Genomic DNA, 27,004 nt, shown 5'->3' with positions numbered 1-27,004 from the left:
CTAAGGGCTGTCGTGCTACTGAGTTTAGGTCTTTATATATATATATATATATATATATATATATATATATATATATATATATATATATATATATAGAGAGAGAGAGAGAGAGAGAGAGAGAGGGAGAGAGAGAGAGAGAAATTTAAATGCATAGTAATTTTTGCAAGTTAAACTGTTCGTTACTGTACGTATATGGCTGTGGTAACCAACGTGGTGGTAACCAACGTTATACTTAATGATTTGATTCTCGATTTAGTAAATATGACTTAAACTAATTTCCTCGTTCACGACCATAAATGGCAAAATTTATACTTTCGTTACCAGTATCGAAAGTAAAAGTAAAAAGTACGTAATTTTTAAATTTTGTACTTTTATTTGTTGTTTGTTACTTTTTTTGCAATAAAGTACATGTATTTGTAACGATAATGTCGGATGCTATCATTAATTTTTTACGATATTTTTTGAAAGTTTTCCTCAAAAAAATTATGAAAAAAAAAAGAAATTGATAATAATTTTGTTTTGATTAAAAAAACGTCTTGTCTACGTTTTTGAGAAGAAAAAAAATTATAAATGATTTGTAACGAAATTTTATTTTATTTTTCACTCTTTTCTCATCGCTTACTCTTCTCTAAGGAAAACTTTCTTTTTTTCTTATCTTACATCTGACCACAATGAATATGCAAGGAGGTCGAAGGTCACAGCATAACCACCTGTAAGTTTCTAGAAATTAACAACCACCCCACCTGATTGATCAATTTTGTTTCTATCGGAAGCAACAGGTTTTGAAAAAACCTCCTGTTTATGGTGAAAAGAAAGTATCCTTTCCAAGAGAACTATAGCAGTGACTGCTACCCATTCATCGCTTACTCATCCCTCCCTTGGTGATATATGTTCCGTTGCTGACTGATGGGAAAATACTTCGATTTAAATGTCACTCGATCTTATCAGGGTTTTACATCGATTTTATCTTTAGGGTCTTTTGTCCGAGTTTCAGACGCAAATTTTTTCTTGTGTAAACTTTCTGGGGGTTCTTCTCTTAAAAATTATTAACGAGAAATCGCAGCGAATTACAACCTTGGATTTCAAATAAGCTCACCAGGAGGACCATATTTTTGGTCATTCTGCCATAAAAGTTTCACTTCTGCTCAGCACTAAAAAATACTTCTCCTCGAGACATCTAGTTCCTTTTTGGTAAGTAATTTTTAAGATTTTTAAGATTTAATTTTACATGTCAAATGCAATGATTTATGGATTGATAAATTATAATCTATGAAAATTGAATTATTTGAAGCCCCGGAACTTCTTACGAGGTTGACTTCAGATTTTTTTATGATCTGGGACTACAAAGTAGTAAAAAAACAAAATGTTGGAGTGAATTGATATTCGTTCGCAAAAAAAAAAACGTAACTTTACAATTCAATTGTTCCAAAAGTAATTAAAAAACGAAAGAAAATTAGAAGCATTGTTCATCTTCAATTCATCGGCAAAAGACGTATAATTTTACTACTAATAGTTTTCGCTAAACATTTTTAGAATCCGCTCCCTGTTCGCTATCGCTCTCCAACCCTTTCTGATTCGCTTTAACCTTGTTTAATACCTCTGCTTTTACTCTCCAATGTATTTTGTATTAATTATATTAGAAGCCTCTGCTCGCATCGCTTGCAAAACATACTACAGTAATTGCTGACGAAGTTGATTTCAGGTTGATTTTTATTCCTTTGTACTATTTTTGAGAAAGGTTTAGTGAAGATTTTACTGACTCTTATGCTTGTTTGTAAGGGCAATGTATTGGTGCATTTGAGGAAAAAAAAAAACGTTTTATTGAAAACTTTTCCTAAGGATTTAATATTTATTTTTATTTTTAGATTAGTGTTTCTAAATATTTTAAAATATTGTCTGAGCAATTGTTCCTCTTTCGTTACAATTTCAATTTTAATCTATGATTTACTTATTTATATTTAATTTATTTCGAAAACTCAATAATTCGAAATAATTTATAAATTGTATAGCTACAAGAGGAATTCAAGATCAAACTTTCCAATTTATTATATACACACCACATGGCGCTCTCTAAAAATTGCCTCCAGAGTATTGCAGTCCAAGTTTGAGAATGAGAAAAGTGTGCATTTTATAAATTGCAAATTAAGTAGAATGAATGGATGTATGCTATTTTCAAAAAGATAGCTCATCCAATCTTTACGTATTTGAAGGCTATTCTGACATCGGCGGACTGTTTATTTTGACATCCTGTTCTGTATGAATTATCTACTTGTGTCACGGCTTGCTTCCATAAACGCTGGAATTTAGAAGTTTTGGAAGTTTTTCTCAATAATTTCAATGATTTATTTGCAAACCAAGCATTTTTTGTGTAACATTTAAATTGTTTGACAGTTAAATTTTAAATATTAAAATTATGCTATTTTTAATTGGTCTATCGCATGCAGGAAAAAATTCTACAGTTTAATTAATTTATTTATTTGTATTTTTTTTATTTTGTGTAAAATATATATTTTTTCCGAATTTTACCGTATAGACATTTAGTGAATACCATTAAATTTAAGAATACAACTTTTGTGCTCAATTTTCGATTACGAGTGCATTGAATATGACATATCTATATGGCAAATTAAAATTATTATTTATTAAAATTAAAATTATTATTAAGTCATTATTTAAAATTTTTAAAAAATTTTTTTTAATGCTTACGAAAACGAAATAAAATTTTTAATTTGATGAATTTCGAGGATTTTCCTGTATATAAATACAAATGTGTTTTTATTTACTTATTTCCTTAAAGAAAGGTTATAGAGTGTATCGAATTTGTTCAAAAAGTTATTACAAGTGTTTGAAAGTAAAAACAAAATTTCTAAACATTTGGTAGTTTTAAAATTAACATAATTTAAAACTTCTTTTTATATCCAAACATTGAAATTTGTACCCCAAATATTGATTTTGGATTGCAGCTGGATATTTTCAGCGGTTACTATTTAAATGAATTCTGTAAAATTTTCATGCATTTTACAATTTTCTACATTTAAATTAAAATTAAATACATTCTATATTAAAAATTTCATGCTTTTTTTCACATTTTTTAGTAAAATTTAAGTTCTGGAGTTTTTGCTTTTCTTGAAATATACTTTGAAATCATTCCTTTTATTTGTTTTGCACTTGAACTTTTACTTGTACTTTTACTCGTTACCTTTTAAAAGTAATTTTCTCATGCATCTTCCCGAAGCATTAATAGTTTCAAAAGAGACTAGAAAATCATGCAGTATGATATTTTAGGTAGTATCAAAATTACACAGATTTCTGAGAAATAAATTCGTTAATTATACAAATTCATTTTTGGATAAATATCTAAAAAGGAACAATTTTTTCTGCATCTATAATAAAAAAATCTGTTTACTGCATATTAAAAGAAAGGTTTTCTCAAGAAGACAATATAAGAATTTTTATTTCAAATCTTTTAACACGCATCTTGGAAAAAAAAATACTAATGGATTATTTTATAACTATAGAGGTGTTTTGATCATGTGATTCTTCATATTTATTTGCAAAGTTTAAAGTTTTTGAGGTTTGAAAGACCAGCAATAAATTACAAACAAAAGAAAGTGCTTTTGAAAACCTTATGCCTGGAAATATAGCAATAAGCTTGAAATTTCTATCGATTACTTTGTTATTTGCAATATTTGACTAAAATTTCGTTTTAATAGTTATGAAGATATGGACAATTTTATAAAAAACTAATCATTTCGTTATATTTTAAAAATATTCATTAAAATCAAACAAACTTTTGGAGCAATTTTTAATTAGTTACCAGTTAATAATTTAAAAATTGGAAAAAAAAATCATTAAACATTTCGCAAGATATGGTATGTCAAGTATTTCTATTATTCTGCACATGAGCGGAAAAAATTAAAAAAACTCTTCTTCAGATTTTTGTAGTGAATTGTGTTTGGAAACTCGTGAAAAAATTTTTTGAATATCTTGAAAAAATTATTTAAAAAAATTACACATCAAAATTATATAAAAAAATTTCTGCCTAGGGGGAAAAGAATTTTTAACAATTTTTAACGATTTTGTTTCTTCAAATTTTAAGATGATATGTTTATTATTAATCAAAAATTGCTTCTGAAAATTCATTTTATTTTGTTGAATATTTTTGATGTTATAGGGGAAAAAAGGACAAAAAAGTATTTTTTTTAATAAAAATGTCATACTTCCATAAATATTTAAGTTAAGCTTACGAAATTTTATGCAATTATTACAAATAATAACCAAAGTTTCGATCGAATTTATTGTTTATAATTTAATCGTTATATTTTCCGGCATAAATTGTTTAAAAATGCTTGTTTTCGTTCGTAATTTATTGCCGGCTCTTCTGGAGATTTCTGCACCTCTGGTGATTTTAAAATTTATTGATAAGTATGAGAAATTGCTTGATCTTAAGAGTTGGGAAATAATGTTCCAGTTATATTTGGAAAATTATTTTTTTAAAAAATGTCAAAAACTGAAAGTGTCTCCTCCATTATTTGGTGTGTATATTTAAATTTCCTTAGTTTTATTTCATAACTGTTTTATTTGTTATTAAGAAGTTAAGTGCTTCGATGAACACAACTGTTCCTCTTACATTTTAGAAACATTTAAAACAAAGTTTTTCGAAAACACCGCTCTTAGTTTCAGAATTTTTGTCGAAAATTAAATATTTGAGATAATATTAAAGTGATTGAAATTTATAAAAGATTATCCTGCTTCGGCGCAGCAGAATTAAGTAATCAAAATACAATTTTCTTATTACGAGTGAAAAATGGTTTCGGATGAAATGCGAACCCTTTTATTTTTTTTAAAGGAATTGTTTTTAAATATTTTTATACCGCATTTGCTCGAATTGATGATTTGTCAATCTTTAATATTTTTTTTAATGTTACTTAAGGACCATTAATGTGTATTTTTTCTGAAATTTTTTTTTTCAAGAATTCAAAAAAAAAGTGTCTAACTCGCAATTATGGAACAACCTACATACAATTAAACTGCGTAATAAATTAATATTAAAAAATGATTGGGAAATAGGATGCTGATCCTTGTCCAGTTTTATTCCCAACGCATGACTGCATTAAATTATTCCCAATTATTCACTAATTTTACTGTAAATAATCAATAAATAAATTTTAATAATAAATATACTAAAAATACTGTCTATAGAAATTCCATGTTTAATTTATTTTACGTTTTGCAAAATAGTGCGACCAAAAATGTTTAAAAATATTATGGCATAACTCTAGAATATGGATTTTTTTATTACAATAAATAATCAATAAATAAGATTTTAACAATAATCACTCTGAAAAAAAAGCGTCTAAAGAAATTCCGTATTTAATTTACTTCATGCTTTGTAAAATCAATAAATTTTATAAATAATCAATAAATATTTTTTTAATAGTCACACTAAAAACCTGTCAAAAAAAGTTCCATATCTCATTTATTTTATCTTTTATAAAATAGTGCGTACAAAAATGTTTAAAAATATTTTGAAATTACTTCAGAATATGACGAAATGACGCCGCTGAGAGATAAACACATCGTGACTATAAACAAATATGGGAAAAAAGAATAAGTCAAATAAGATGGATTAGCGCAGATGCCCATGACCCTGACTGTAGAGGGAGGGGGTCACTAGCAATGGGCACCTGTGCTATTTGTTTGAAGAGAAACTTGATATAGCATTATTTTGCATTTCATAATAATTGATTACTTCGTAAGCATCCATCAGAGGAAAGTAAATTTAAGTATTCCCTAGTGAAATTTAAGAAAAAATGTTAGCTTCACACGTCTTCGCCTGTAAAAATGGAATTCAGCTATATCAATTTCTTAGAACAATCGATGTTAGTGTGAGAGAAATGAATATTTTTACTGAACAAAGGATCAATATGGGTGGTCATTTCTCATGAAAACATGCTTCATTGCATTCATACTCATGTGTCACTCCCACGAGATAAAATAAAACTCTTTTCATATTAGAGAGAAAAGGGCTTAAATTCTTTTCTGATATGCCCCCCCCCCTTCAGTTCATGCAACTCTTTCATTCTGACTGTTGGGATTTTGTTATTGTGATCACAATAACAAAACATTAAAAAAACCTACTTTAATAGATATTGAACAATGAATAATCAGTTTTTTTTAGCTTCCAGAGGGAAAAAAAATTTCTGTTCACATTTAAAGTAAAATTTTTTCCATGGGTAATAAAGCTTGAGGTCACCTTGAAAGATATTTTACAATAAGCGTGTTCACATTTAAAGTATATAATTTGATGGGGAATCGAAAATTGGTTCACGTTAACAGAAATTCACGGTAAGCGTGTTCACTTTACAAGGTTCGACTGTATAACTATTATGCTACAAATATGATCTAATTTTTAATTTTCACATACTTTTATGGTTTTGGTAACCAAATAAATTAATAGACTACATCTGTTAATACTTTAAAAATAATTCTTATTTTTCGTGAAAATAGTGGAGGGAGAAAAATTTTGTCCGGGCTTTTTTACGGTGTACGACTTATTAACAGTTATAGCATATATACAGGACTACCTTAAAAAAATATGCGGTTTTGAATTATGAGCTAGAAAAGAAAATGAACCAATTATACTATTAGTGTTCTCTTTTTTTTTCCATGGAATCCCTGAAAATCCCGGGATTGAGCTCATTATATGAAGTTTATTTTATTTTATTATTTCATCTGCATGATAAAGTGGAAAGCAAAATTTTTCTAGTTTTCAACCATGAAAATAAATTTCCAAAAAATAAAAACTTTTAAATTATTGAAAAAATCTGAATTTTCTTTGCACCCGTAAAATATTTGCTCGGGCGATTACCCCTCTTGCTCCACCCTTATGACAGCTCTATCTTCTGATAAAATGATGCCTATACACTAATAACATTTACATGAAGTTAGATTAGATTTAACTTCCGCATTTCTTGAAAACCTTGGCATGAATTTTAGCTAATAATCAAAACAATTTCAAACATGCATCACTTTTGCTTTTAATTTTTCCAAATATTTGAAAAATCTCCTTAATGTAAAAGTTTCTAGAATCACAAATATTTGAATGTTACGTGTGATTTATGTAAGAAAAAGTAGCAAAATATGTAAGCAAAAAGAATTTTTTTTAGTTATCATGTAAAAATATGTTTTTATTTATTGAAAAAAATACACTAAAATGGTTAAGGAAGCGTTTCGTAACATAAATTTTTTCATAATTTTTGTATTCATATTACAAAACATTATTGCATTCATGAGTGTAACAAACCCCCCATCGAATAACATAAATAAATATTTAATAAACTTATTTTTGGGAAACAGCTTTCGAACAAGGGCCGGAATGAAAAAAAGGTTTAATTTTCTTAATATTTTGCCTAACATTCATTTTTTTTCGATATCTGAGTAAAAAAATACATAAAATAATTGTACAAAAATAAATGCTGTTGTTTAGAAATAGTTTATAATGCCAATAATAAATAATATCTAATTTTGCCAATAAAAAATCAATGATTATTTATTATTATTTTTTATCTTTCTTCTTCTAAGAGAACTGCTATTTTTAATGATAGTTTGCAATTATTAAACTGCTATTTTTTTAATCAAGCAACTTTTAAAACTATGAAGTTAGTTCTATATTCGGTATGAAATTACATTGACTAATAAATAGATCAAGGTGATATTATCCCTAATATTTTAATAAACTAAATTAATTTTCTAGACAGAGTTAATTTGACGTCTTATTTGTTAAAGATTTATTAAGGGAAATATTTATTATGTTAAATATTTAGTTTGCATTTTATTTTTAAAAAAATGTGATCGAAATGAAAACTATTAGAAGTAATTAAGCATTCGTTTTATCTACGAAATACGGTTACCATTCACAGTGAATAAAATCACATGAATAGTGTATGATCTTTCTCGAAGACAGAGTTAACATTTTTGACAAAATTGTGTTGCCAAAAACTATCATTAAAAAACAAAGGACAAAAATTAAACATATTATAGAAGCAGTAGCTATAATAGTAGACAGCATATAGGTAACTAATATCATTTATCAATTTATCACGTGTAAAAATATTTTCAAAGGAAATTTATTAAAGTGCATTAAAAAATAAAATGAACTCAATTTTTAATCGTCACTCCGATATTTACACGACTTTTATGCATGTTATTTTTGCAAGTGTATGTTATTTTTACAATCAAAAATTTTCAAAGACAAAAAATTGAGCAGTTTTTTTTCTAACTGTTCGCTTATCCATGTGCATGTTATTACAAAAAAGTGAATGTTAGAACCAGGATATTTTTTACATTTAAGGCAGAAATATATTAAGTTAAAAAACTGCAGGTTTACAGTAGACAGTAGTTTAATCTGAGCTTTTGAAAGACGCAACGATGCAAATTAAGTGTTACGATATCAACGCCATGGAAGCCCATGTGCAATAGGCCAAGAGGCAGATCAAAGAAAAGATGAATAAATGATGTCTTGAATGATTTTAAAACTTTTATGATCTCCAACTGGAAGATCAAGTTCAGGGACAGAGCTGTCTGGGAAAACATTGTTCTAGAATCTTAGGCCAACCCTGGGCTGTAGTGCCAATAAAGAAGGAAGAAGAAGATACCAACGAACATAATTTTGAAATTAGAACTTTTAGAAGATTTGAACGATAAACAAAAAGTTAAATAAATATACAAATTTTTAAAGCTTTAATTTCTTCAGTCGCGTTTTCCAGGAGCCATATTTTTCAACTTCATGCTAAAAGATTCGTCTATACTACCTGGTCGCTGCAATTTCACCAAATTGTCGAATTTTTAAAAAAAATTGAACTATGAATTTTTAGAAAATTCTAAAGCGAAAAATGATCTTCTCCCTCCACTGAGAAACAATTCTGTCTTTATTTAATAATATTCATGAACATTCAAGGGTTGAATCAGCAAATCAGAAAGGTTTTCTTCTTCTTCATAAAGTATCTTTCGTATTTTTTTAAACTTTTTTCTTATATTATTTCAAAAGCAAAGTGAAAAGGGAAAAAAAGTAATCTTAAATATTTTGCATTAATTAAAATTGCTTTCAAACAGAAATAAGAGTTATTTACTTTTAGTTTTCTTGAAGAAAAAAAGTGCTCATCCACAAAATAAGAGAGGTACGATTGGTTTTTATGCAAGTATTAACACAAACCCCTTGTTTCGAATCTGAACCAGCCCAGCTCCAAATAGTATATTTATTAAATTTGCTCAGAGCTAAAACCTCTCTCCCTCTTTTTTTTTCTTTTTTTAGCTATAAAAAGTATCTTAATCAAATCACAGAACTCAGTTCAAAGGGGGGAAAAAGAGGCAATATTTACCTGGATGCAAATGTTTGAAAAAGACAAGCTTTTTTGCCTCTCCTTTGAAATATCTGAAAATGGACTGGGCTGGTTATGAAATCAAGCTGATTTTAGTGCAGAGAATTATGGGTTAAATTATCATTCACCTTTGCATGTCCTCTGTCTAATTTTCACACTCAAATTAACTAAAATAGGGAAATATATAATTGCGAGAATCTCTCAATATCCTTCAAGACAAGTAGTAATAATTTTTGACAATTCGTTGGGACATTTGCTTTATAGTTAATCTGATTTTTTCCTTTCAATTTGTCAAAATAAAAGAGCGATAGATAAAGTTTTCGTTTATTTGGATAAATCTGTTAGCAGTTTCTCTAAGAGCCAACAATTATAATCTTAATCTCAAGTCTGACAGATGAGGTGCTGTTGTGATAACCCTTTTCTTTCCTTACTCAATTAATGAGCATTTAAATATTTATCCACAGGCTGAAATCAGAAAGAGAACTTTGCGAAATAGCGGAAAAATAAAATTTATGTGTCTAAAGTTTTATAAAGAGATAGTTCAATTTTCATTAAATAGACTGTAAAAAAATTTAATATGCATAAGTTGCTGCTTCACATTTTCCAACTAAATCACTCTTTATTAACTGAAATATTGAAATATTATAAATATTGATTTTGAAATATTGATATTGACTTTGAAATATTGTCTTTGAAATATTGTCTTTGAAATATTGTCTTTGAAATATTGTCTTTGAAATATTGTCTTTGAATATTGACTTTGAAATATTGTCTTTGAAATATTGTCTTTGAATATTGACTTTGAAATATTGACTTTGAAATATTGATTTTCGAAAATTTCATTACAATTTCATTACAAATTTCAATTATTTGATGCACCCTTCATACACAGGGTACTGCGTATTTTCTATCCGCTGTACGTATTTTTAGAATCCTTCTCAAAAGTGAGGCAAAAAAGTATTGACTTCAGGGGTCTTGAATTAATACTTAAGCAAAGTAAGAAAACATACCGATGTCTAACGAATCACCAATAAAGTAAATGGAACTGAAAACACAAAAAAGAGGCTTTCAGACCTGCCTTTCTCGGTAGTGATTCGTTAAATTTTGATAACTTTTTTCTTTTACCTTAATAAAAAAATTTTGCGATACCTTCTTTTAATTCCATTTTAGACAAAGATTCTAAAAATATATATTAATAGCATTCTTTAAGGAACACCCTTCATACAGGGTGCTTCAAAATCAAGTGCGGTACGTGAGACGACTTAGAATTACATAGCAATCTAGGGTCAGAAATGCAATCCTAAGGGAACTTCTGTTGCATAGATATCTGGATGAAAACTTTGAATTAGTTTTGGTCATAAAATGAAATGCAAACCTAAACCAAAGCATTACTGTTTATTTATTTAAAATAGTTTTAGCTTTTATAATTGGTAAATTTTTCTAAAACATAATTTTATCAGTAGGGGAAATTTTTATTGACGCTAAATTTTATTCCTGTTTTCATGACTCCAACACAAGTGGTTTTTCCGCACCAAAAAAATGACATTGAGTAAAATTAAAATCATTTGCGAAAAATCGTGTACTTTCGATAGCATTTTGAAGTCAATGGAGGTAACCCCTATAAACGACAAACTTCCATTAATGACCATTTATTGTGGAACAGAGAGTGATAACTCCTGAGAGGTTTCACTGCATATTTAATCCGAGAAAGTATGTTTTTGCGTTTTATTTCGCTGCTTAAGATAACGTCAGCACTAATTAAGTAGAATGTTTGAAGTCACCCTCTCAAACCGTTAAGATTGAGTTTCTGGAGATGAATATCCGATTATTAGATCAAAAGTTATTTAAGGTGATCTGCTTATTTTTTGAGCACTGTACATGATATACGATAGGTGAAATTATTGGAATTAAGAACATTTTTAGAACTTCTTAAGATTCTAAATAATTTAATTAAAATATTTGTGCAAATTTTTTTCCCTAAATCTTCAAACTAATTTTTACATAGTAACTAATCTTTAAAATAACATTTAACTATATTCCAATGATTGGGCTCTGTTTTGCATTGCGAAAGGGATTGTTTTTTCCATACTTTTTTGTTGCTATTTTTTTCAATGCCTTTTTTCCAATGCTTAATTTTCCTATGCTGTGCTTTCCATTTATACGTGAGAATACAAATTTTTAAGTATGACTCTTTGGAGTCTGTTTTATACAAGTTTGACTAAGCTTAGTGCCTTTTACGCAGAACGAGTTATTTCAGTTAATGTAGTTAACAGTTAATAAAATTTTAGCATATTCACAAAACAAGGAATTCGATTGATTAAGCAAGCAGGGCCAACCTGAGTTAAACAGCTAGAGAGGTGTTTGAAAAAAAATAAAAGTCCAAAGGTTTTTAAACATATTGGCGGCTTAAGCAACTAGATGAAATATGCTTGTTTCGTCACTTTTGTATCAGAGAAAGTGCCATTTTAGCATTTTTAACTTATATACGTTTCTACTGAGTAAAACTTTTTGTATAAATTTCCTTCTTATTTACGAAGAAACATTTTTTTTTCTTTTTTTTTCTTTCAAAATTTGCGGGCTCCACTCTTTAGACTGCATACCCGCTACTACTCACAAACCCCCGTCATTACTCATGAGGTTGTTTCGTGATCAGAACTTGTTTCACTCATTTCACCTAACCCAACCACAGTGAAGTGGATTTTCGATAAAGCGGCAATAAAAACCAAGATATGGGTGCGAATTGATATTTGTTCCTTTCGTTATTTAAAATTTGAAAATTAAAAATTTAGCGACTGATATTTCTTAAGTGTTGTGAATTTTATGGTTCAATTATAGAGACTTCGAAATTCTTAAACAAATGACCAAAATCTTTTTTATTTTCTAATAAAAAATAAAGTGGTTGCTGTAATTTTAATTTTACATCAAAAAAAGCTAAAAAAAAAAAGTCTAATTAAAAAACGAAAAAAAAAATTATAACTCAAACACTAATTCTAAATTTATATTAAGTTAAACGTGTTGCACACATTCAGCCATAAGAGAGCGAAGTTGCAAAAAATTCTTAATTTGACAATTATAATTTTCAATAAACTAAATTACGTTGCTAAAAAATATCTTTAATTTAAAATAATTCAAAAACTGATGTCGGTATCAATCATATTTTCACATTAAAAAATTCCTTAATCCTTTCGTTATAAATGTGTCAAAATTTTACATTGAATTGCTTTTGCGCTAGGAGAGTGAGATGCACGAGCGACAAAATTTTTCTAAAACTATGTAACAGCTAGAGCAGCATTCTTTTTTGATTTTTATACACATTCGTATGAATATATATAACGAGATTATCAGTTTTCGATTTTTTTATTTTAATGAAACATATATATATACATCAAGTATACTCAAAGTGTCTCAGGATAGGTTCTTGATTAAATGGAAATGATTTAAATGTAATTAATCAGAATTCAGGTTTGACTAAGATTTAAGGCTAGGCTGACTAGTTTCTAAAGCAAGTGTTATCTGAGCACAAATATGGTGCATATAAGAAGTTTTTGAAACTCTATTACACTGACAAGAAGTAATACTTATTTCCGATTTAATATTTATTTACTTTGTAAGTCATGCTTATAACTCTTAGAAGAGAAACCTCTGAAAACCAAAAACTCTTCGATTTTTATAAACTGAATTCTTGTAAACCATAGTATTACGTCATAAAAAGAGTTCGAAATTTAGTATAAACTTTATCTATCTGACACTTTTAAATAGTGTATTTTTCATCAATTTTTCAAATAAAACTATAGATCGAAAACTCAAGAACCCAAATTGAAACAAAACAAACTCGAATGTTTTATGGAGGGAAAAAGCAGCTATATTTACCAACCTCCTCATCCTGAACTGAACCTGTCGAAGATTTTGCATGAACTCGCTCCTATTACGTTTTCTAACAGATTACTCTCAATTTATTTTTGATATGATTACTTCGATGCCACAAAACTCCGTCTTTAACTTTCTTCCATTGAAAAGAATGTTTTGTTGTACTCGGTATCAATTCTAAGCATTTTGTAAAAGCAGATTTCAACAAAACTTCAAACGAAGGTTATTGATAAGAACTTGATTGGATGTTTATTTCTTCAGTTCGAAAACGTTTTCTTTGAAAGTTTATACTGAATATAGAGACACGAAGACGTAACATCTTGCATAACCATACATATTAAAAAAATACGTATTAATTTTTTCAAACTGCTTTCTTCAAACATTACATGGGTGATTCTCACCAAATACGACTATTTACTGAAACCAACACAAAAGTTCAATATCATGCAAGAATGATATTAGATGAAGAGGACATGGCTAGAACGAATTTTTTTTTATTTTTACATTATACTCTTAAAAAAATTCCTCATATTTTTTTAAAGTTTAATAAATACCATCATTGTCAGCTTTTTAGAATCATTTTACACTGGTTTTAACAAATATACATATTTAAAAATGTATGTTGAGTTTTAAAATTTCACTTTCCTGGCATGTTACTAGCAATATTTTCAATAATGACTAGCTTTAAATCTGCGTATTCATTTTTTCTGACCGATTTTTAACTTTTAAACTGTTAAATGCATTTATGGAGTATATGCACAAGAAACAATATTATAAATAATTTCATAAAAATAATTAACCAATTTAGTAATTTTATTTATCAATCAATAATTTGTATATCACTCGAAAATATGTTATTTTTCTGGCCACTTATTTTAATTTCTCTATAACTTGCATAAATAACGCTTGCGTTCATTATTTTAGTTATAGTGTATGATTTTAAGGCTATTTCGTTAAAATAAATCCTACGGTAGGAGCACAGAAGACAATATCAGAGAAAAATCCATTTAAAGAGATTTTGAAAAGTAAGTTGGTTCTTATGTTGTCATTTTCCTGCCTTCTCCAAATCATTGATAACATGAACTACATTATTTAGTCAGACCTCTTTTAAAAAGATTTGCTGTTAACGACACAAATGAAAAGTGTCAGGCCTAATAATAAATGAAAAAGTAAGAAGCTATAAAATTATAAAAAATCATTATCCTCGGAGTCATTTTCCAAAATTTGAATGCCAGGAAATAATAGTAAACTACATAACGTTAGTAAACTACTACTGCTCTCTATAAGGTATTAATTAGAGTCACTAAATGAATATTTTTTAAAAAATAAACAATTCTGAATATTTAAAATTTGAAATTTTTTTTTAAATTTCTGAGAATTATCTATGTATAGTTAAATTTATGAGAATTATTCTATCATAGTTTATATGATAGGAAAAAAACGTTGAATAAGAACGAAGTGGAAGCACATGTTAAGTTACAGTGTAATGAATATGAAAAAAAAAAGTAAATAAATAAACATTAGCTTTGACATGCGTCCATTGGCATAAACTGAACATTTTTGTACAATGAGCTTACCCCTCAATCAGTTTTAAATTATGCATAAAAACCAAATAAAATCAAGATATTTTACTCTTTTCTCCATTTCTTATGTAAACAAGAAAGAATATCATTGGAAGTAAATGTAAAGATAATAATGTTTCAATAACTATTATTATAAAAAATAATCAAATATAGGATATATTTGCTCGTGAGATGATTTTTGATGGAGAAAAATTATGTACCTAGATGATTTAAAATATCAATCTGGAAACAATATCCAATAGAAGTTTGATTTGAAAATGTCACCATTAAAAGAAATTATGATCACTATATTGCCCCGGGTCGTTCAGTTTCTATTTTTATGTTAAGACAATGCTTTGTTTTAAATTTTTTTATCATAGCATTGCTAAATGATCAAGTTTAAATTAAATATAATACTTGATTAAGTAATTCAAAGTCTAAATTACAGCAGAAAAAAATAATAAACTGTTGAGATTTGTATTGTATTTTTAATCATTAAATTTGAAACAGTGAAAACGAATTTACAGGCGCATTTTTCTGTTCCCAAAAACTTTTTGAAAAAAAGTAATTTCATTCATTTTTTGAGATTGAGTGAAAATAAGGCTTAAATACATTTTTTTTAGAAATTATCACAATCACATTTGTTTTTGCATCGCATTTCTCTCTGTATTGAGGGAAAAAAATAACTATCACCATCACTGCTGTTTGAAAAATTTTTCCCCGAGAGTGCTTCTTACTGTTATAGCTTAAAGACTATCTGATATTTTATCTGTTTTTTTTTTCTTTTTGCAGTCACTCACGTTTGTAAATGAGTAGCTCATCTCACTTCTTTTTAAAAAATTTCAAAAGTTTTGGATTAATATTCCACTTTTATTAAAAAGAAATTGGGATTATTTTAATTAGAGGGCTTAATAATATCGAGCGTTCTTTGATTCTTTTTTTGCCTTCTACTACGGCACCTTCCTTTCATTCTCGCTCATGTAACGTATGTGTGACGTCAGACTATTTCTCTCCTCCTTTCAATGTTATTATTTTGCAAAAAAATTATTTTTCAATATAAACCTCTATGATTCAATATATATTTATGTTTTCAATAATTGTTTATTTTCTAAAATTATTAAAATTGTGTAATTAAATATCGACCTTATTAATAATAAACTTTAAATTATCCAGTATAATATTATTACTTTACGCACATCCATTTCGGGCTGATTCAAGGTAACTAACAAATCAAACGCGCTTCAGTACTGCAGTAAGAAAGCGCCATAAAAGATCTCATCCCTTTATTACCGCTTCTAACCTCTATTTATGCTTCTATTTTCATATTTTGTAATCTGGCAAACTTATTACGAAAATATTTTAAATAATTCTTGAAGGATTCTGGAACTTGCAAGTTCATTTGAATTTGTTACTCGCTTTATTGATTACATTTTATATTTTATTCTGTATTTTTCTTACATTCTGTTATTGCTGGACATGTTTTATTTCGTGTATTTTTTATTTAATATGTTCTATTTTCGTTTCAATTTTTTTGGGGGACTCCTCACACTATTGTATTGATATATTTTGCGTTGGCTATATTAATACAATATTAGAATGCACTTCTTTTTGAGGATATAATCGTGTGAACTGATGACAAGATTATATCTTTTCATTATTTTTTTCCAGCTTTTTATTTTTTTAATATGAAATTTTTTTAAAAATATTTTTTGAAATATTTTATTTTAATAATTTTTCTATTTTTCTTATTTTTCATTCCATACGTAGTTTTAAATTTCATTTTCTCTCAGATGAATTTAAACTTTAATAATGCCTAAGAAAAATTAAAAGAATAAATATATGAAAAAGATATTGAAATAACTCTGTTTTGGTGAGAATTTTAATTTTCGGTTTCTGAAATTTTAATTCTATTTTGAGTTTTTTGAAATCTGTATGCTATTTTTAGTTTAAGACAGGTCAATTAAACAAGCGAAAATATCTAAAAAAAAAAAAAAAAAACTATGCAAGTAGTTGGTGAACGATAAGGAGTGATCCAACTCATATGATATGAATAGCCTCACGCTAATGGGGAAAGCTTGCGAAGTTTTGCCATCGATAGAAGGTAGAGAGTTCTGCTATACGCCACATGTAGCTGCTCATTTTGACATCTATATATATATGTATTTTAAGCAAAAAATATTTAATTTTTGCGATGCACGCGAAAGTCATTAGAGGTGGATGAAGGGATAAAGATATAATACATGTAAAAGATGTAAATCTATATAAAAAACTTGTCATTTCGTTTCTTGAAAATAGTAAAGGTTTTCAATTTTCTCTTTTTTATTTGAAAATACAAAAGATTTTTAAATTTATTTTTTAATTTTGTTTAAAGTCGGAAAATTTTTAGAGTAGTACTTAAAATGTAATGAAAATAGTAGAAGGAATTTAAAATTTGGTCACTTGTAATTGATCGAAGATTTTTATCTTTAGCATGATAAGAAACAAAAATTAATTTTCATAAAAAAAATGCTTTTGTATTGCCATTTCAACAAAAGTTAGGTCTTACATTAAGATTCGTTTTCTCGTTTATTTATTATTTTTTTCATATTTTCCTCCTTTATTTTGTTCCTTGCATAGAATTTCTTTTCTCTGGTTACCATTCAGTGTCTTATTAAATATATTTGTAATAAAATATTTTGCACTGTTTCAATTGCCTTAAAGTGTAATGATGTGATATCGGGAGCATTTTTATTCTATCGCTGACGTTAAATAATATCTCAATCTTGTAAGTTTAAGTACGCCCGGTGGCTGAGTGGTAGCGCTTCGCGCTGCTGTGCCACAGGTCCTTGGTTCGATCCTTGGGAAGGGCAAGGCCAACTCAGCCTTTCATCCCTTCAGTGGGTCGATAAAATGAGTACCAAGCATGCTTGGGAACTAACACTGGGGGTTCCGCGTTCGGCTGACCACCTGACCGGAACATATGCTCCTGCACCCCAGAGCCCAAGGTCAAGAAAACTGAGATGGGCACAGTCGGCCTTGGCCCTCTTAATGGGCTGTCGCGCCACTGAGTTAAAAGTTGTAAGTTTAAGTATTTATAACATCAATTTTGTGTTTATTACTTTAAATTTGAAGAATTCGGTTGAAATTTGAGACAAAAGGGATATACGCATATACATTTTTATCATGTTTAAAATAATATATGATGAGGGTAAAACAATGATAATGTTAAAAAATTTCTTCGACTTTATATTTAAAATTTTGCTGAAGAATATGTATACAATATGATTAAAAAAAAATTTAAATCAATGTAATGAAAATTTAAATTTTCATGTTAGTGTTAAATGTTTAAATTTTCATTCAAAAGATCTTATACGTTCTTTACGAAAACATATTTTTTAAATGTATGCATAATACAGTTTTTTCAATAGCTAAATCATTAATATTAGAAAATTTATTCCGACAATTTAATTTTTTTTTTTAAAAAAGAGTCCCGTTTAAAATATATACATATTGAACCTTGTTTCCCTTGGGAAATCTATTTATTATGTACGTGGTGCATGATCTCTTATCAGCGAAATACAAGCAATGACATTGGTTTATTTCGTGATAGCAACGTTCTCAAACTAGTAACAGATGGTAGTCAAATTTCGATCATTAATACTAAATGACGAAAAATGCAAAAATGAGTGTTAAATTGTTTTTTCGTCTCATTTTCGTATACAATTATACGTTTGAGCAAATTTAATTTAGATAAAACGTGATATTTATAATCATTATTATTTTGGTTTTGAATTTAAAATGTTATGCAAATTTTTGGCGAAGATTGTTGGTAAGGTACATATAGAGGCTTTAATTAAATTATAGAATTGTTAAAAATTTCTAATTCACCCATGTAAAATTATTTTCACAGAATGAAAAAAAAAAATATATTGATAATTTGCAAAATATTAGATGCTTTCCTAGTTTGAAACCCTGAAAACATTTCCACGAGTGTCTTTGGGTTTTGTTTCAGGTTTTTTTTTTTGTTACCAAAAATTTAAGTTGCGTAAGTATTTCTCCTTTTAATTTCCCTGAAAAAAGAAGTTTTAAATTTATGAAAGTATGTAATTTGGTTATAGTTATATTATATTCTTTATTATCACAATTATTCCAAAAAATAAATATTTAAAAATTGAAGCAAAGTATCTTAAATAAATCTTTGGATAAAGCTACTGTTTTATTTCATGAAAATAAATAATGATACATTGCTATATTTTAAGGTAGTAAGAAAAAACGTTTTAAAGTTAAAATTTCCTCTCAAATGAAAAAAAATATAACTATTCTATATATATAGTGTGGTTTTCATTATACAATTTTATAATGTGAATAATGTATAATAATTGTAAAATTTCAAATGACTAGAGCAACGTGAGAGACGACTAGAGTAATGACTTTTAAAAAAATAGGATTTATAAAATAACAAGATCAATTGAGATTTTGATAAAACTGTTTTATTTCTAAAAGAAAAATTAGAAATACATTTCAAATTAAAAATAAACACTTGAAAGTGATTAATACCTATATATAGCAGGGAATCAAACCTTTAAAATCAGTTAATATTTTCACCGTTAGGTGTTGAAATCCCTTTTTGCATTGACAGGTAAAGAGTCAAACACTCTGCATTCGATTCACACTCTTACGATCACAGTCGCGTGACCACGAAAACCTATTTGGCATTTTTAATTCACCCACAAAAAACGTTAGCCCCTGGTATTAGAGGTTGTAGGTTCGATCCTCAACTTTCAAAGACTCAACGTATACAAAATAATGACTGGTGGACTCCAAATCTGTAGGGGTCACAAAGTCCTCCGAGTTCCCGTAACAAGTCAATACTCTGGAGGTATTAGATCGGAGAAAGATTGTGCTCTGGCTCAGGTCAAAATTATGATCTGTGAATGGATGGATGTTGTGTGAATGTGTCCTCCCTATAAAACGGGAGGTGACGCATGAATGTTGTCTCCGGCTAATCCTTAGGGATGCTTCCCAGACTGCCACCAAAACCTCATAGTGCTGCTAAAGTGCGACGTAAATAAAAGTACCGTACCATTCATCTTGGTGGCGATTAAAAGTGCGTAGTGTGTGAATCGTATGCAGTGCAAACGGTCTCTAATCGACAAAATTTTTGATTTACCGCAAATACAGATTCTCTTTCTTTTGATGGTACTCAACTGAATAAACCGAGCACATTTGAAAAACAGTTTCAACAATAAGCGAACGATTTCGAAACAATCTGTTGTAACTGATTGAGCTGATTGAATGGATTTTATTATGGATTTTAAAAGAAACTCATCCATTTGTTTATATTTCTTACATTTGATAACTATTTTTGAGACAATTCTTATTCTCCGTCACATAAAATTATCTGAAGAAAAATAAAGTAGCCTAGATAAATATTTTTTAATATTTTACTGTTTGTTACACAACTGTGTTTCAATGAAAAAGGAGGACTTTTAATTTGTCACGTTTGTTTTTATAGGGCTTTGAACTTGAATACAGAAATGGAACCGGTTATTTTTTTTCTTGTTTTGTTTTAAAATTCACCGTGTGCGATACTATTTAATTTAGTTCTATTTTGCCATCAAAACAATGTGGTTCACAATGACGCCTAATTTGCTTAAATGCCTTTTTTAAATCAAATAAAATGGTAAGTATTTAATTTGTTACGATTCCTTTAAAGTCGTGATTTTAAGTATTGACTTGATTCTGCTATCATAAATTTTGTCATTTTTAAAAACCACTTCTCGTTTATAATAAAATATCTAAACTGCCCATATTTTTCCTTCCAATGCAAATTTATATCTCATCATTAGAATGTTATTTTAACATTCATACAAATCGCAAATTGAGCTTGCTCTATGTAATCATTTTTATTAATTCAAGTAAGAAAAACCTTTTTTTTCATCCTCTTTGAAAAAATATGGCATTGATTCAAATATTTTTCAAGACCACATGTAACACAAAATTTTTTATTACAGTGTACCAATGATAATAAATGATGATTCAATTCAGATCAACATTCTTATCTTACTAATTTTGCTACAATCAGCTGTAAGAACTTACTCATGCTAATTAGCTATTGAATTTGTAAGATCTTTTTAAAAATCATTAATCAGCAGGTATGTTTGTCAAATGTACATTTTATAGTAACACAAAATGCTTTGAGTCTGTTAAGTTTTGTGTTTGTGTTGATTATATGTAACATTCTTATCTCTTTAATTAGTTCCTTATTTCTATATTCTAATGTCACATAATATAATGTGAAAAATTAAGAGCAGAGTAACATGCATGCAGTTATATTGCTATATGGAATTTTACTTGAAATAAGTTAATTTAATGGTACAGACAATATTTAAAATTAAAAAATCAGACTCTAAAATCTACTCTATTTTTTTTAAAAAAAAAAACTATCTTTTTCGATTTATTTGAATTTTTGTCTCAATATATGCACTAAGTTGCTTATGAGCGATAGCAGTCAAAAATATGGATCCTTTAATGCTTGTTTTGTCTTCTATCTCTTAGATTAATCAAGCAAATCATAAACATTTTGTTCCAAATTCAGCTGCTCCCAGCATTAGGACTGGGCGATAAATCGATGCATTGGAAAATATTGATGTTATACAATCATCGCTGATCCGATATTTGGATAGGCAATTTTTCAAAGCATCCGAAATTGCGATTTGCTGAAATGTATACAATGTTTCCTGATGTATTGTTGGCATCGATGACTACACACTCGAAGTTGAGCTTTGTTTCCGATAGTACATTGATGGTTTCAAGTGCGTGCGAAGAGCACTTCTCTTGATCATGGCATCGATTCCTGCAAGCTCGCGCAAAGAGCATTTTCCTCCGTAAGTGTACAGTGACAGCTCTGGCAAGGATAGTTATCTTTCTTCGTTACATGCTTGATGGTTACATCGTGAATCATCACATTGCTGACATGATGTATCCCAATGTGATTGAGAATCAGAGTGTTGTTTTATCTCTTAGTTATGGAAGTGTTTTCTTGCAAATCCTGTTGATTTTTTTTAACAATCAATCCTGCCTATTATTGTTTTTTAACCACTATTTTGCAAACATCCATGTCTTTAAATATTGAGAAATAATTATCATTGTTAGAAAATATATAAAATGCAACGTTTATTTTTAAAAGAAATGCAAATTGTTAATATTTTACTTTTATTCTAGGATTAGTTTTACTTTTTTATGCATTCCTTTCTTTTTTTGTTAAATATTGATAGAATGAACTTAATTTAAGATAGAGAGATGTGTAACCTGGATTGAGTTTAAATCAAGAACATAATTTCCTTTATCGATCAATCAATCAAAAAGAGCAAAAATTTTAATCTACACAATACCAAATGTAAAACAATAATATGCCGAAACATCGCAACGCATCATAATATTGCGATGTTAGCTTGGCAGTACATTGCGATGCTAAAATCTTAACATCGCACAGTCCTACCTAACATATAGTTAAAAAAAAAATTGATTTTGCTCAAAATAGTAACTTAACTTAAAAGAGAAATTCAAAGTTTTCATTTTCAGTCATTTTAAGCTGTACCATTCTATAGAGTGAGAGGATCAAAATACAGTCGAACCCCGCTATAGTGAACCGTCTGCGGACTCAGTAATGTGTCCACTATAACCGATGGTTCACTATATCCAAATTTTTTGAAGAATATTTTTTGCATAACACAGTTAAATGATTGAAAATTGGCTTTGCAATTTTGCATAAGTTATTTAAAAAATTATTAACTAATTAACAGATAATAAAGCAAAAATTGATGGAAAAAGTAATTACGTCGCTAAATATTAGTTTTATTTTCACTTTTTATGAAAAAAATTCGTGAATTTTGATTGAACACAATTTGATTTTAAATTGAGTTCATCAATTTTCTTATCGACAATGTGCAAAGAATGCAAGATTTTTACATTTTGAACAAGATTTCAAGCCATCTTGACAAAGCATCTTCTACGTTTTCTCTTTCAGCTCCACGCAGTTTTTTCGATGAAACCATGTTTTTGTCGTATGCCGCAAGAATTGCACTTCGATTTTTCCAAATGTTTGAAACTGTAGATTTTGACTAGGAAAATTCCTTACACAGTGTCGATTGATTGGTTCCATCATCAATATGCTTTACAATTTTAACTTTGTCCTCTATCGAAAACGCTTTTCTCTTTAGAGAATTTGCCATTTTCACTGCTTTTGAAATAAAAATCTTGTCTCAAATAGATAATGTAAGAATATGAAGAGAGCAGCTGTAGAATGAGTTAAATTGTTCCCCTTCTTGATTGTCAAGGGGTGATTTGTAAAGAATATGGTTTGAACAGATAAGAAAATTCCAAAAATTCAGCAGGTGTCCAAGTTAACTAGTTGTAGAGCAAGCTTGGGGAAAAGAGATAAAGCGAGGCTTGTCAGGGAGGGGGGAGTATAAGATAAATGATCTGTTTGACATTTATTACAGTATAGTTAAAAGTGATAAGCATAAAGGAGAGTAATATGACACATTTTATAGGAATGCATTCATTTTCTGTCCTAACACCTACAAGTTTAAAGATGGAGGACTGAAAAATATATTTAAAGAAATGAAATTTGAGTCCACTATAACCGAGTTTCCAAGTTCTAAGCTGTTCACTATAAGCGTTAAAAATGACATTATTTAAATAGGAATACGGACGAGACCACTAAAAAGTTCACTACATCCGAGTGTTCACTATATCCCAGGTTCACTATAGCGGGGTTCGACTGTATATACCTCTACTGATGTTACTTGTCAAATCAAACTTAGTCTATGTTGGGATTTATTTTGTTTACCTTTTTGTTGTAATTTGTGGCATGTCGCTAGTTGGCAGTCAACCACTGCAATGTCAGACAATGATATTCAGTAACTTACATTTCTGAAATGTTCTGTATAAATTACTAGAAGCTTTTTTTCAATGTAATGTTTGTATAAATATTGCTATTAGTTGAATCAGTTCTATTTTCTTTTTGTCCGCTATCTCATTTCAGAGAAACTATGGGACATAATGAATTTTCACCAACATAAATAGCTTGCTATAGCTATGATGTGAGAGGAAATTTAAAGCTACTTTGAAACTCCTCTGTTCTTCAAAACTACAGTGTGTTGTACTTCGAAAGCAAACTTTTGCTACCAGTGACGCATGGATCATGGATTTCTGTATGATTATCTTTGAACTGGCTGTTGTATTAAAATATTTTTGTTACGGTCGACACGTTTTCACCTGTTATCTGATGTATGATTTGTGAGTGTATTCTTTTCCCAAAAAATTAATGATGTCTGCTATTTTCTTTGATCAGATAGTCTTTTTCTTCTACTCTGTGACGAATCAAAACATACATTTAGGATTAAAAAGGCAACATTGCTCTACGCTAAATCTAGCTGTGATTACATGATATGTCTACATGCTTTACGTTGTAAACTTAGTGTGCTGGCCAATTCTTTTCATTTGTCTATTTGGTTGATTACTAAGCAGAACATTATTTTTTGATGCAATAATAACTGATAAAATGCTTGAGTGAATGGTTTTTTCACTGCCTTTCTCTTTTGACAGGCTATTAATGTTATGTTTTTTTAAATTTTTTTTTTACCACAAGTAGGGTTGGTATGATGTAAATCACATGTTTTTTTTCCGTTTTTTAAAACTTAGATTTAAAGCTCTGGATTTTTTTTAAAATCATTGATTTGAGCGAAATTTTTTTTTATTCAGTTTAATTTATACAATATTTTTAAAATGGTTTTCCAGAAAAATAAGGCGATGGAAATCTATGTAAATTATTATTAGATGTCCATATTAAACTAATGAATAAAAGGTGACTGTGTGAATTAAAGTTACGTGAAGCATTTAAATAATTATTTTTCATTATCTGTATAAGAAATACATTGCCATTTATTCAACTTAATTCTATTATACTTAATTACTTAACTGTTTATTTAAAGACAAGAACTTTTGAATCTTTTTGATTATGTAGTTTGTGCATATAAATAATGAAGGAAAACTTGTTCTTCCCAAGAGTAATTTAGAATAATTTTTTATTTTTTTCATCTTTCCCGCTCTAAATTTATTCTTCATTTGATATTTAACTCACAAATTAGATCTTTATCTTTTTAGATTCATGAAGATGTTGAGCTTTATTAAAAATAACTTTGATTCTGAGATTAGTTTGGTATAATCATGAAACACTTTCAATCATTTTAGCTAAAAATATTAAGTATTTCAGTTACAGCCTGATTTAGAAATTAGGGCACTGCACTTATTAATTAGTATATTTAAGGTCATCCCCTCGAGCTATTGAGAATGAGACCTAGAAGAATGTGGAAATCCAATCATTAGATCAAAAGTTTTTCAGGGTGGTCCTTTATTGCGCACTGTACATTTAATAATAATTTTTTGTTTAAAAGTTGTAGTGTCGTTAAAATTAAAAATAGTGATAACTTAGAGAAGTGTGCTTAAATGGTTCTTTTGTTTTTAGCTTTTCTTTTAAGTGCAAATAATGATTCCTTTAGCTGAGAAAAATTAAAAATCAAAAAAAATAAGTATTTCTGTGGTCACTTTATTGATGTTGAAATGATTTTTGTATTATTATATATTTGTATGTTTATTTTGTATTTTTATTTGACAGATTCCTTATGACAATATATCATCATGCATGAACTTTTGGCTCAAGTCTTGACTAACCGTGATCTTTCCAGAGCTGGTGATCTCTTTTCTATAGATGACAAAAATTTAGTTACTGACATTTCCGAAGTGTTGTCTAAAATACAAGAAATTGCTAGTGCTTCAGATTTTACACAAAATGACAATAACCAGAGTGTTGTAGAAATTTGTATCACTAGAGTGACATCAGCGATAAGGTAAATTGTTTTTAACTTTGTTATTCAGTGTACAAAAAAAAAGAACTATATTTTTTTATTTCATTTTCACTTAAAAGTTACTAATCCTCATAGTTTAAGGGGTGGATGTGGAATATTTCAATTAATTAGTGTGGATAAAAATCTAAAACAAAATCTACCTTCTCTAAATAAAATAAATTTTTTTCCCCTTTTTCGCCAGTTTAAGAGAGAGGGATAAAGAGGAAATATTTATTTCTTTTTCAGAATTTTTTTTGTTGATGTAGTACTTATTTTTTCCTTTTAACCCCTTGCATCCGAAGCGTCATGAAAAGACATTTACAAGCAAACTACGGCAAGTGTCGTTTCGTGACGGTCTTGTTTTTTTGGGGTAGGGAGAGTAGAAAAAGAGATTCTTTGGTGGGGAAAGAAATGGGGGTCAGTTAAGGGGAGGACGAACAAAGAGAAGGGTTGGCAGTTTACCTCAATTACTCGAACTATTATCCTTCCCCTAAGTTTCTTCTGAATGGGTTGCTTTTTGCTTTGAAATTTGGCCTTCAAGAAAAACGCCAATACTATCATTTTACTTACATTGAAAACTATTTTGAAATGCACAACTAAGAAGCTTTTTCTTAAGCAATGTTTTTTTTTTCTTAAATAACATTATTAAAAATATGTAATCTAAGATTATGATTATTCGATAATAATCTACTTCAAATAATGTTTTATTTTTTTTATCCGCATTTTGTTATCATTAAAAATAAATAAATAAATAAAGTAAAAAAAATTGATAATAATATTTAAAAAAAAATTCAGTGCTTTTATATTGTTTTAGTTACCTAAATTTTTACAGATTTCAATTGTTATAAAACTTTTTATAGTTTTTCGGCAAAGAATATAATAAAGATTCTTTGAATAATACATTTTTTCTTCATTTTCCTTCCATTTTATCAGATAAGTGATTCTTTAAATTTTTATTAATCGAGGATTTATTCATCAAAATATTAAACAAAAAATCTGATTATAAGAACTTTACACAATTTTATAATTTTCAAGATTTTTTCGTTTAATAGAAATACAAAAATAATGATTAATAGATATGGCGCGAAATATTAAGAAAAGTTTCATTTTATTTTACTTCATATTTATATTATATTTATTTTCTTTCAATGCATGTAATAAATTTATTAATATTATATTTACGGATTTACTAAAAGCAAAAAATTTAAACGGAACAAGGGATGTTATTTTTTAAATTATTTTACCTGCGTTTTTTCAAACGAACCTTCAGCGAAGAATTAATAAGAGTTATTTAAAATCAGAATCA

At 28.1% G+C, this 27,004-nt stretch overlaps 2 protein-coding genes across 6 annotated transcripts in view; one reads left to right on the top strand and one right to left on the bottom strand.

Moving 5' to 3' along the window:
- LOC107438524 (proton channel OtopLc) overlaps positions 1-13,412 on the bottom strand; it is a 48,889-nt gene extending 35,477 nt beyond the window's left edge. The window contains exon 1 of one of the 2 annotated variants that reach the window (XM_043040638.3): positions 13,255-13,412. In XM_043040638.3, coding sequence (XP_042896572.1) covers positions 13,255-13,292 — 38 coding nt within the window. In that variant the 5' untranslated portion in view covers positions 13,293-13,412. The remainder of the gene's footprint in view (positions 1-13,254) is intronic. The other variant, XM_087155073.1, reaches the window with a different exon arrangement.
- The window catches only part of melt (ventricular zone expressed PH domain-containing protein melted), a 63,407-nt gene continuing 37,243 nt past the window's right edge, over positions 841-27,004 (top strand). The window contains exons 1-3 of one of the 4 annotated variants that reach the window (XM_043040636.3): positions 20,073-20,471; positions 23,838-24,091; positions 25,470-25,701. In XM_043040636.3, coding sequence (XP_042896570.1) covers positions 25,493-25,701 — 209 coding nt within the window. In that variant the 5' untranslated portion in view covers positions 20,073-20,471; positions 23,838-24,091; positions 25,470-25,492. Of the gene's footprint in view, positions 1,192-19,873; positions 20,472-20,802; positions 20,944-23,837; positions 24,092-25,469; positions 25,702-27,004 lie in introns of those variants that run through there. The other 3 variants (XM_071187300.2, XM_016050834.4, XM_016050831.4) reach the window with 3 other exon arrangements.

This window comes from Parasteatoda tepidariorum, chromosome 11 (assembly GCF_982258835.1).
Source record: "Parasteatoda tepidariorum strain Cologne lab strain chromosome 11, Ptep-v5.0, whole genome shotgun sequence".
NCBI lineage: Eukaryota > Metazoa > Arthropoda > Arachnida > Araneae > Theridiidae > Parasteatoda > Parasteatoda tepidariorum.
Note: the sequence above shows the minus strand (reverse complement) of the source record. Positions and strands in the feature narration are given on the sequence as shown.